At 40.2% G+C, this 13,077-nt stretch overlaps 1 protein-coding gene across 4 annotated transcripts in view; it reads right to left on the bottom strand.

The window, feature by feature from the left end:
• LOC119654306 (nephrin) overlaps positions 1–13,077 on the bottom strand; it is a 356,601-nt gene that overhangs the window by 138,487 nt on the left and 205,037 nt on the right. For all 4 annotated transcript variants that reach the window (XM_038059625.1, XM_038059621.1, XM_038059622.1 and 1 more), the window contains exons 7-9: positions 12,670–12,806; positions 5,929–6,096; positions 2,688–2,819 (exon numbers count right to left, since the gene is read on the bottom strand). In XM_038059625.1, coding sequence (XP_037915553.1) covers positions 2,688–2,819; positions 5,929–6,096; positions 12,670–12,806 — 437 coding nt within the window. The remainder of the gene's footprint in view (positions 1–2,687; positions 2,820–5,928; positions 6,097–12,669; positions 12,807–13,077) is intronic.

Genomic DNA, 13,077 nt, shown 5'->3' with positions numbered 1-13,077 from the left:
TGGGTACTCTCTCGGTGTTCTACTAGAAGGAATGCTCAACCTGCACCGAGTATAAGTAAGCACCGCTGTGCCATTCGCGGCGGTGCCCGAAGAGGATCATGTGATTATTCCTACCGGGCAGGTACCGATATTGAACCCGTACGACTACTACTTTATAAGAATGCAAGGTAAGTCAATTATCCTCGAAAGAAACTTACGAGATAGTCCAATTTGCGAGCAAACATCTTGGCATTATGCGCACTAAGAAAACGTTTCATTAAAGAAAATACAAATATCCTGAAATTGCCCTTCGAAAAATTTACCTATCCTGTCTATCTGAAATAATACCCATTTTTCTGAATTCTTCCTTCCACTCTCACCGAAAATCATTACGCAGAAATAAAAAACCATAAAATTGTTTTCATTCTCCTCAAATAATGCTAAATCTCTGTTTTTTATCTCTCATGTTATTTTATTTCTTTTTACGTCTCATTTTTTGTTTCGCCGCCCATATTTGAAACGAAATCACAGTATAAGGTCCTTTTACCTTCCCATAAATCCATTCGTTGAAAAAAGCGAAATCCCTACAATAGCTGCCATAAAATAAGCCTCCTCTTCATATGCAGGGAGCACTATGGAGTGGGCGAAAACGCTTGGCAAAACAAGTGAAAATCGAATCAGGAAGAGAAAGAGGAACAGCAGAGGAATATGGATTTTGAGAAATTGTATTTTTTTATTTTCCGCTTAATAACTAACGGAAATTATAGAAAGCAATGAAACATATAAAGCAGGAAATAAAAATAAATACTGAACGTAATAGAGTCTAATGTAGACAGTAATTGTAATGAAATTGCTCAGGGATGGAAAACGTCTGATCTATTTTTTTTGCAGGCAAAATATGCCTACAAGCCTCATCCTTTTGTTTTGCTCACGAATAGATTTCGTCCTTGAATATTCCGAACATTTATTACATGGAATCCCTTTTTGTATGGCCCCTGGATCATGCCCCTATCTTTTACCTATGGCAGATGAAATGTGGAGGCGAAATGAATGCATGGAAGGAATTTGTCTCTTGTAGGGTTTCACCTTTTCCAAAGAGCAAGAGGGATCTACGCAAATGTGTGCGTACACTTAGTATAAGCGAATACCCAGAATAGGGATAGTAATTGTTTCATTATTCAGACAAAATTCCTATTATAACGAAGAGGTAGGTTAACTTTCAGATATGACCGTTAAGGACAAAGAAATTCTTTGGTAAATTTAATTTTGAACACATCTCAAGAGTAGACATTGTTGGACAACCGTTGCGTAATGAAATACATAAAAGGCAGTCTTTCCATTATCAATCCTGTGGAGCTAGTAAATTTTCTGTGGGACAAGTGTCAGGTTGAGGTACGCATGCAATAGGAGGCTCTCCTTCAAAAGCACAAATTAAACTCCATCGTGATACAGATCATTTCTATTTTTTCATGCGGAATCTAATGCTAATTATAATTTCTGATCTGATTTTTATCGAATATTCCTAATTAAATGGGGCCGCTGAAGGAAATAAAAATGAATATCCTTTTAAACTTCCTTATCGCATATACGGGAATCTGCCTTGGGAGTAAATGATCCCACTAAATAACCAAGTGCATTTTCAATTAACTTTCCAGAAGAACGTCCATCGGACCGACTTACACATGAACCTTCTTCGGAGTTTGCACTCCAGGATTTTCCACGAGAAGAACAAGAATTAACATTCTATTCAATAAATCCAATCTGAAAAATTGGATTAGAAACGCGATTCCTTCGACAATCTGCCAATACAAATGAGTTTGACTTGAAAAATAGACAGCGCTTATAAAAATAGTCAGACATGTCAATACCCCCCATTACTGGTCTGCCACTAGTTGTTCTGGACTCTCGACAGGTATCCGCATAAACTAACGCGCGAAATGGAAATCGATTAAAATTTCATTTACCTCTATAACACCAACGGGTCGCCCCTCCCTCGCCACCTGCTCCCTGTTCCCATCATGCTCTCTTCCTTGTTTTTGGTGGTTTCGTTGTTGCATTTATTCGTGCATTGTGGCTCTCTTTTTCCTATTAGTTCGCTCCAATGCAATTAAATTAATCGAAAATTTGTTGTGAACAAACAAATGAATGGCTATCAATTGCACTCGAGGAGGAGGCCAACAGCGAAGGTGGCGAAACAACAAACAGAGGCGATAAGGCCACCCCTGTCCTTCGGTGCTTATCCAGCACGTATGCAAAAACGCAAGCTATTATATTTTCTGAAGCGTATAATTAAAGCAGAGTGTCCGTTTTTAAGCCTCATTTGTGTGGATGTTGCAATAATTATCATGTTTTGGAAAAAGTAGTGAATAAAAGTCAAGTGAGGGACAATGGTTGCAGAATAAATAATGATTCTGTGGAACTGTAGAAATGGATTTGGGTTATTAAAGGATGATTTAATTTCAAGCATAATCTGAATAAAAAAAGCAAATGCGGGGAGAGAGTAATTAACAATCAAATGAGGATAGTAGATTGAAGACGCTAGAAGGACCTGAAGATGCACGATATGAGACATGGAAAAAAACTACTGATTTTTCAAAAGGTACTATGCATGGCAATTATATGATGACTATCCACATAAGATTTCAAGATCTCAAATTGTAAATTTTGTCTGGTCTTCAAAAAGTCCGGAATATATATAGTATACTTACACAATACGTTCACGGTGTGTGTTGACACAACATTCTCCGTCAGTTGCATGTTAAGTCCGTGGCAAATTACAACGAGTGACCGCTTATTAGGTTCAACTATGGCCGTGTAATTCGATGACGTTATCCATCCACCTGGAAAGGAGAAGAAAAAAGTTAAACTATCAAAAAATTGAAAATTGTAGCAACTCAGAAAACTCAAATTGCGATAGTTACCTAGATAAACTGTTGTTAAAACACTAAAAAAACTCGCCTAAAACTGTGGCTTTTGGCGAAAAATGACACGTCTAAAGCTTTCATACTGAAGTGATCACAATTTACAGACCACTGCTGTTATTATGGAAAACTGGACCAACTTTTTAATTTTCGTGAAGCTCGATCTAGATTTATAGAACAAGCAAGCTTCTACTGGCTAGGATCCTGGAATCTTCCTTTCTCTGAAATTATTCCCAAATCTTTCACTGCATTTAGCATCAAAAAAAGGAGTATTTCCTCAAACTTTCTGCATTCATTGGCTTTATTCAACAATTCCCAATGTTGCGACCAACTATATTTGGGGACGTTAAACGAACCAATTTTTCTACAGCTAATTCAATTCAGGACGTAAGGTAAACTCCACCGTGGGCGTTTCCCTCCTTTTCCGTTTATCGTCGCTTGCGTATTCCGTCCGCTTTTTTTTGTCACAAGGGTAGAGGAACTCGATACCCTGATCTCACCTCTGAATACTGGATGACAAAAGGATTTGCAGGTGATAGCAAGCTCTTCGATGGTCATCTGAGGAACGGGTTTCTGTATTTCCGTGCTGACATCTTCAGGTCATAAAAGTGGAGTGGGCCTTACGAATATATAAGCTAGGAGAGGCATCAATTCAGGATATGGGTCGTAGCGGATCTACCCTCTCGATCGGGGCACTTGGGCCCCGAGTTTTATGGCTCTACGAGCCGATATTTTTTTCCTAGTTTTAGCTCGGGTGTGATATTCCCTTCGTTGATTTTTCAGGTTGCGGCGGGGATCGCATCGGTTAAAGAGGCATGTACTGGACGGAGAACGAAGGGACTTCAATGAACCTTGGCATCTAATGTGATCTAGATTACGCTCCGGCGGAATTTTAATCATCATATTAGTCGTTTTTAAAATTTTATAAATCCCTCTGCCTATATAGGAGCTGGACTTGAAAGCTTCGATGCCTTCTGTTTCTGCCGCGTCATCGGCGTATTCAAGCGCGACATAATTTCGAGCGAAGAATTTCATCGTCGTACGGGCCAGGTACCGACAGATACGTGATTAAAAAATGGAGGTGGCAGTGACTAAACCGCACTGTAGGAAAAGGTGATACCCCCATCGTTAACTATACAATGGAACTCAATACACCAAGGTGGCCGAAAGTTGGATCGCCCGAGAAACACATGACGCAGAATAAGATAGGAGGAATGTAGACTTTTCGAGAAGACCTAGAGAGCGCTCAAGCTTACAAAGAAGCATATTAATCACACAAGCGGTGAAAGCGTGATTTCGTTTTAACTTCAATTGGTCTTCCAATGTATACAAAATTGGTTCGCAAAATTTTTCTCCGTGAGACAGCGGGGTTATCAAATGGAAGACCTCAATTACTTTTAAATTAGATAATACTTTTGTCATCGACTACGAAAGCAAAGAATGGAGGGAAGGGGTTAAAGCTACAGGCAAAATGTGGTGGGAGAGGATTGATTTGTAGGAGCCATCGGATACGGATGTTCCCCACTTTATGATCGCATTGCCTGAGCGCGTGAGATCGAGCCATTTAATTTTTTGTTGTTTTTATGAGAGTCCAATTGAGTCCTTTCCATAACGAATTTCGCCATGCAAGCACAGCGGTCCTGGTTTATACTGAGTGCAGGCTCAGCATTCATACCAGTGGATGCGAGGCCTATCTAACACCTCTGCCGAGTTGTACAGCGCAACTCCACGCTTGAGCTCCGAGGAGCTCTGCCCGCGATGTAGGCATAACCACAACCACCATGAAACTCCAACTAGGGAGCCAACCGCAAATAACCAGGCCAAGAACACATCCTCCAGGAATTTTCCAGGAGCATATGTTCTCAGAGGGCCGTCCCGGTTCCCATGGTACCAAATAACCTCCGGTGAGGCTTCGTGGCCGAAGCCACTTTAGATGAGTCCCTTGCAGACTCGGGTCTGATCGTCCTCCTCGAGTACTTCGGAGCGGAATGGGGATAAATAAACGGATGAAAACCATTTAGGAAACTCTCCAGCCACGTTCTCTGCGCAAAAAGGAATTGGACGCTGTTGGTGTTGTATTTGGCCAGAAAACCGAACACTCTCAAATATTCTAAGAATCAGGAAATAAGTATGACTATTTATTAAAAGCCAGATTTGTGCATCCAGCCCGAAAAGCCTATAATCTATGGTAGAGAAAAAAAAGTGGTAGACCCTGCTTCAGATGGAGCGATGATATGGGCCAGGACGCCAGGCAGCGTTTAGAGATTTCGACGCAAACACAAGATGTGTGAGCACAAATAGATTTATCAGTCACATTGATAAATGATCAATATTTACCCATGTCGACAATGGCGTCGTAAATTTGAAGTTAGTATTACCGATGGTAGGGAAAACACGTTATAGCGTCCCAGACAGAAATGTCAGGAATCTCACTTTGCCTCCAACCATATCAAACCAACTGGCTTCAGGGAAAGTGGAATTGTAGATTTAAGTTCTGTCCTCATGGTTTGCAAAGTCACCTTTGAGTAGTCTCCCCACCATAATATCTGCCATGCAGATGTTCGTTATATATAATTGGTGCGATGTGCCTCATAAAATCAGAGTCAATTTTCAATCAAATTGAAATCTTCAGTGTGGGGTAATTTAGGATGTACATATATTTCGAGAGAAATAAAGAGCGCGGGATGTTTTAAGTTGAAGAAAATGAGAAATGGAACGGAAATTGTTTTAAGGTCTGTTTGAGAATATTGCCTACGCTTGGTTCTTCAGTCTGAAATATAAATATGCAGCATTTGCTGTATGCCGTAAGCATATTAATTTTTGCCGAAGAATAAATAGTATAGTCTTGTAATTTCGCACATTTCAAGTACTTCCACGATGCACTAAGGAAAAACTTTCGCCTTTCTCCGCTTGTAGCCACTTCAGTTGTGAATGACTTGTTTATTGTAAGACTTAAATTTCACTGCCTATCTATCATAATTCTAGCTCAAATTTACGCGCACATAACATGCACGCATACGAAACATACCTTCCGGACTTGGCACAGTCCTTGACGTAGCATTTCTTATTTGTCGACCTCCAACCATCCATTTAATTTCAGCTGGTGGATTTGATGGTGCTGTTGTGCACGTAAGAGGCACTGGATCCCCCACTCGGGCCTCCGATGGTCCTGATATGGAGACATGTGTCGGAGCAACTGTAACGAGAAAAATAATGAAAAAAGAGAAAAATTAATTTTCTTAAAAAAAAGTAGACGAAAATGGAAGGGAAAAAACACGCGAAACATGGAATATGTGAGAACAGAAGGTTGAGTAAACAAGTTAGGATGACGTCTTATGTGGATATAATTTCATGGAAGCTGTTTCATGCCGTTACTTCTTCACCAGTCCTTGTGCAGTCATCTCCCAAGGGTCGGCAGGGTCAGACACTGTGAACTTCCTCGGATGTGTCGCCTGTCTACTTTTCCCGATTATCTTGAAGGTTTTTCTTCTCCATAAATAAATAAAAAGATGAAATGACATAAACGGATGGTAATAAATTTTTTATGTGGCATGAATTTCACTTTAAACCTGTCACTACGTCACACGACCATTGGGGGAAAAGTGCGCTCAAAATGGAGTTGGAGCGGGGAATGTAGTGCGGTCTAGCTCACTTCAAGATTCGAACTTGATAGCAACGGCCGCAGAATCCGCTGCTTCGTACATATATAAGGGAGGATGATCCTTATATCGAGTGGAAATAAGGACTCGAAGTAGGTACAGATACAACAAAGGCCCTGACTCGACACGCTATATGGTAATGGCGGCATTAAATTACGAAAGTGATGCGTGTTGTCATTCAATTACATTCTCGCGTCCTTCACAATCTTATGCGAACACTAGCAGAGAAAACAGTGGCAGAGAAGGTCTAACTGCGGGTGTAGGGCGTGAGGCTCTTCAATCTTAGTCTCGGTCTATCCCAACATACAAAGGAGAAAAATCGAATATATTAGAGTCATTCGTCGCTCTCCCTCGACACTTCACCCGGAATCTCGCCTTCCTGCTTTCGTGGATGAATATTTGATTGGTTCGTAGTGTGGGATGCCTCCCGCTTTTCCCTCTGAATCTCGAGAAGCGTAGTAGGGATGCCGTCAACAGCTCCGAGGAAAAGCAACAAATTTACATTCCTATTTTGAGCAAGGATTCTTACCTGTCTAACTAGGACTTAATTGGATTTTGTAAAGCAATACGTTCGCATTACGAATTCCTAGTTGACAAGAGATATGAAAGAAATTGAACGACTGTACCGAGGGAACAGAACATGGGTACCATCTCGGGAATAATGGAGAATATTTGACTTCGCTGAAGCACCGAAAATTTCAAAAGTTATCATTATAGACTCTCGCAAGAAGTTGATGTTGTGATTCCTCCTTCATTCATTCGTTCATTCGACGTTGTCGCTATGTGAATGCCAGGATTATCCCCGGATTTGGAAATGTTGAATGTAATTAACGAGAATTCGGGTTGCAGATGTTGATAAGATGGGATGAAAGATATTTTGGGGGCGGTGAAATTTTGGCAAACAGAAGCTACGAAGTTGGTAAAGTCGATTTGATGTGTTAATAAAACAAAATGGCTAGAAGTTGCCATGTCTGCCGCTGTGGGATTTCGATTCTTGAATTTTTATTTATGGCGGTTATATAATTTGCTTGCGGCCAATCGGGAGTTAGACTGAAACGTATGTATGTAAACATAGAATTTTGTTGCTTGAATATAATTGGTTGCAAAATGCATCTACTGAACGACTTTCCACCTCAGGCTTTCATTGCGTTGAAATTCCTTCTGTAAAGGCGTGTCAAATTTAGGGAAATGGAAATTCATGCTAACTAATTATATCATATTTTCATTGGTTCTAATCCATAATAACCAGGGGTTTCACGGCATGGATTTCATTCCCAGAAGCGGAGTGAGTTTGGATTTCACAATTCAGAAGTGCCAAAGTTCTATATAGTCATGGCGGCGTGTATCAAATGAAAGGACTCGAGTGGTAGTTTCCAAAGCCATGACATTTTTTGGAAAGGCGGGTAGTGCGGAGATTATAAAGCGACAAGTTTTTTCCCGCACTTATCCTTACAAACTACTCAACCGAAAAATCTTGGAGATTGACTGAAGACCCCGTTAACTTTATCCTAGAATCAACAGGTACTACCAAGTTTGGTAAAATTATTTGTTAGTACAAAGCTACAATAGGTCAAACTTATCGCTTTTGTGCAAATTTACTGCAATCTAAGACTGAATGTCAGGAGCACACTAAACTGAATAAACATTATATAAAGTTAGGGGCAAATGGGGCAAATATACACTCAAATGTTACTACATATGAAATACACAAAACCGTTCAACACCGAGCTTCCAGTATTTCGGCTTGTTTATTCTTTTCTGCCAAGCGCTACCAATATCTGAAGAATCAGAGCAAAGATTCCTCGGCTTATTAATCGCCCAACTAGGCAACTGGATGTTACTCATGTACGATATTCATCCCCAATGTGTACCGCTCGCAATATTATTGTTAGGACTTGACCCTTATTTGGGCATGGGTAAAATTGCTTGACACCTTTTATAGCAATAAAAGGTGTCAAGCAATTTTACCCATGCCCAAATAAGGGTCAAGCCTTCATTTTCATAACGTAAATATGAACCATGGTTTTTCTACATATATTATGCGATTTTAATATTGAACGCACGGAGAAAACAATGTTAGTCTTGTTTGTGTAACCCGGAAGGCTTGCTTTTTATAATTGCAATTTATTTCTAAATCGCGATATTTTGTCTAGCTGGAACAGTTCCCATACTTAGTGCTTTATTATGTTTTAACTTTTGCGATGTCCAATTTCCTTTGCGCCGGTGAACTCAGCCGTAACATTCAGTAAAATCAAATGGTCGGTAAACTCATTTAAACCGTGTAAACAATTTGGTCTAAGCAGAATTTATTCTGCTCGCCTACATCGAAGGATTTTACTCATCGAACTGCACATGACAACAGACCACAGAGCAGTTCCTATCAAAATCAGGGCAAGACCAAATGAACGTCAAAACTTATAAGCCAATAACACTTACGGCTCTCTTTGTAAAAATTTTGAAGAAGTTGGTTGAAGAATACATAAGGGATAGGCTGGTATCCTATTTTCTACATCTTAACCAGCATATAGCTAAACGAAGAAATCTTGTGGGACATCTCCGCGAGGGTTTCAATCGCATTTAGCAAGGTCCCAATGGATCTCTTTTGAATCTGTAATACCAGCTGCCAGAGGTAGGCAGCACTCTGTGTAGGCTATTATAGTCGCTGAGGGAAGGCAAATTACTTAAAAGTGCACTTATTTGACGGGAGCATCTAGACAGTGGAGAATTCTATCAAGGCTATTGTAAGTCATTGCAGTAAAAAAACTAGTAAACAGAGCGTAATATCGATCTACTTATAATGAGGAAATTTTCAAAAATTCTCTCAAAGCGTGTCCAGAAAGCTCTTCGCTTAGTGGATCGAGTAAATTTAACGACAAACTCCACCAAAAACTAATTTCCTTGTCGGGACCATAAATTGAAATAGAGATATGCTACAAAAGCTCGCCTCCGTTTGCATTATGAGTTCCATAAAAAAAAACTCACCAACACCCTTCCCTAGAGGTTTTGCACTTTTACCCTTGCACCTTTGAAAAGAGGCAGAGACGAGGTTTGCAGTATCCACACTGCAGATAGGCATCCGCTACAGTTATTGACGAAATCATAAAAGTCACTCTAGAACAGAGCAGTGATTCTATTTTACCATAGCTTTTGGGGATTCCACAGTCTTAATTATAAAAATGTATCCGTATTCCCGAGAAGATAGTCATTTGAGAAGCTATATACTGTCATACACAGATATATGTAAAACCTATTCAATACGGGAACAGGCGAGTTGATAGTAGAATATAAAGGTGTTGATGAAACAGTGGATAAAGTTAAAGGAAAGGATCCAAACTAGCATTTGTAAGGCCAGAGCTCCCCGTTAAAATTAATCTACTGTTCTGCATAGCAAAAAACTACTAAGCAACAAGTTTTTCAGGGGAAAACAGCGTCCTTCATGGTGGCATTCGTAGAAATCCTCGAAATTATAAAATTGAAAGGAGGAGACTAGTAGGTTCAATACCCGGTCACTGTCCTGCAGAAGTATTTGCGCACAGCGGATATATTTGCTGGAGAATAACCAACCCTAAGAAAAGGCTTGGCTAGATGCACCTAGTCGAATATTTGCTGATCCGTGTCCGAATAGCTGAGTAGTTAGAGCACAAATCTGTCGCACGGAAGTTCGCGGTTCAAATCTCATAGGTGGCAGTGGAGTTTGTATCGTGATTTGATATTGAATACCAGTCGACTCAGCTGAATGAGTGAGTGAGTCACATCAGAGTAATAATCTCGGGCGAGCGCAATGCTAACTACATTGCCTCCTAAGGGTACTGTAATGCTGTATTGAACCGTTACGTGCTCTAAGGCCCTGATCCAATTGGATTGTGAATATAAATGGAATATTGACCTAAGCGAACTTTGGTAAGTCATGCAATAAGCCAATAGACTGTAATATAGTACCACATCCGGATCATACACAAGATCCACATAGAGATTGGTTTCATTTTCTATAAGGTTAGATTATTTAGCTCTTCAAAGAAGGACGCTCAGCTTTGACTTTTTTCCTATGTATAACTTCCACTTTTGCATTTAATTAACCCCTTGAATGTTCATATGAAAGCAAGCGCTTTTCCCAGTGCCCAACTCAAGCTCTGAGTTCTCGTCAGCGCAAATTACATGCCCATACCATCGAAGACGCCACTCTCGCAATTTCTTCACGATTTGGGCAACCGCGTCGCGATCGTGGATACTGTGATACATTTTGGATTTTAGACGTTCGTTGATGCGTTGATCAAAAAGCACACCAGTTATTGAAACCACTTTATCCAAGTTGCGCTGATGGGTGAGGCAATTTCATAATGGCTGCCAGCTTTGGTCCGAAATATTTAAACCAATGCCGCTGACAAAGGTAGCGTCTTTTTTATTGGGGTTTCTCGTCAGAAATTCTGTTTTACTCGATCGTTCCACTTTTGGACAAGTTGCTCGACATTAGCTCTGTTATAAGGCACGAAGTAGTTTCGATAGACTTGCCATACTTCAATCTTTATTGTTCACTTCGCAGCAGAACAACTTAACTTCTCTCTCACTAGGGTCTCAGTTTTCTGAACGATGAGGTGAATAATGTTATCAAAAATGGATTCAAAGATCTTCATGGTATAGTACAATAGCCGGATCAGGCGGTAATTTCATCATTCTGGTGGCCTACCTTTCTTTTCCGTATGAGAACGAACGTGCTCTCTTTCCTGTCGGATGAAGTTTACCCTCCTCAATAACCCGATTGAAAAATTCACTGACTCACAGTATTGGGTCCATTTCTTGACTTTCTGAAGCTCAGCTGGCATCTCATACGGTTGCTTTCCTCGATTTCATCCTTTTCATTGCTTTCTCTGATTAAGCGGCACTGACTAGTGCAATCGCTCGATAAGACTTCCCAAAGCGGAGGATGAGCAAATTTTCTGGTTTGAATCTGCTAGACATACACCCACCTATTGTTTAGGATCCAGGATCTAAGTCCACATCTACTTGATGTTGGCCCGGACCAAATGCAGAACAACTTACTCTACACCCACCTATCTGTTGCGGCTTGTCGAACGTTAAGCAAAGTATCCTGTGTGTGTTTTAGTGAGCTTTTCACAAGTCGATATAGACCTCTCTCGGCAACCGGGGGAGTCAAATTGATCGTAAAGATCTTTGTTATGGACCAGATCAGATGTGGAGTAAGACATGAATGTTTTACTATTGTTCCCGACTGTAAACCATCATTTACAGTTCTTGTTACTCGGTGAGCTTATCTCGTGTCAATTATTATAATACTTTTATCAATCTTCATTAATATCCCTTGAAAATCTGTTTTTTGGCGAGGACTTCACTGATTGGTTTGCTTCAGCTTCCCAACTAAGAGGCGTTTATCACCAAACCAGCCTTTTCTGCGCTTCCATATTTGTTCGATGAATCGCCACGAATTTACTTTCTGAGCTGCCATAGTCATTTTCAATTTTCCATGAAGAAATCTTGCTAACTTGACAAATGTGACAGAAGACCCTGATCTGCGTCGAAGCAGCATCTTACGGGTTCGAAGACCAAGTAGTGGTGCCATCCTAGTCCAGTAAAGCGCTGGTGTCAACTCAAATCTACATCTGTCGATTTTCTTGTAGATCTTAAACTTTGGTATTTGAGAGTCGTTTATCTTCCAGGATTCATAGCTATGAGAAAAGGAACCTAGTTAATACCAGCATCAAAAATGAAATGGATTCCGAAAAACTTGATCAGAACATAATGTGAAATTGGAATTGGAGTAGTAGAATCTCAAAACCTATATACACATTCGAGTAGAACATTCTATATATTCGAAGAAAATCGTTCAAAAAAGGTAAACTAAACTAGACTTTGCGCTAGGAGCGACAGTTGTCGATGATTTCCAGAAGAAGGGCGATGAAGGAAGACTGCATAATTATTCTTCCTGAAAATGACCCTTAGATACCATAGTCCTGGTTCTATTTCTCTCTTAAATTTCCATAATCTAAAGTAACTGCACTCAGCTGTTCTCGTCAATTCTCACTAAATGCGCCACAAAAGTCACATCAGCTCCTTGTTCAGCAAATAACAATTTAGGAAAAACAGCTTCTACTTACACAACACACTCAATTCCACCTCCGCTTTCAACGGCGTCTGGGACATAATGTTGCTCGCTTCACACCGGAATTTCGCTTTGTCGTCACTTGACTCTGCTGTGAAAGTATAAATATTCTCGGAAAGTCGACCGGCAGTCCTGGAAATAAAACAAGGCGAAAAGGATAAGAACAAAGCAAAAATTTATAAGAAATGAGCACTTGCACGCACATACATACATTCACAATAGAAAGAAGAAGCTTGCAACCAAACGCTCCTGAATAAAACAATCTGCATTTCTGAAGGACATAAAAAGGACACGATGATGCTGCCGACCTTTACCCGTGAATTCCATGTATGTGCATGAATAAAAATTTCAACAAGGATATTGTGGAGAACCCGAACAGTAAACTCAGTCCCAGAAAGAAACG

This window comes from Hermetia illucens, chromosome 4 (genome assembly GCF_905115235.1).
Source record: "Hermetia illucens chromosome 4, iHerIll2.2.curated.20191125, whole genome shotgun sequence".
In the NCBI taxonomy this organism is placed as follows: domain Eukaryota; kingdom Metazoa; phylum Arthropoda; class Insecta; order Diptera; family Stratiomyidae; genus Hermetia; species Hermetia illucens.
The sequence above is the reverse complement of the archived record's forward strand: the minus strand, read 5'-3'. Positions and strand labels throughout refer to the sequence as shown.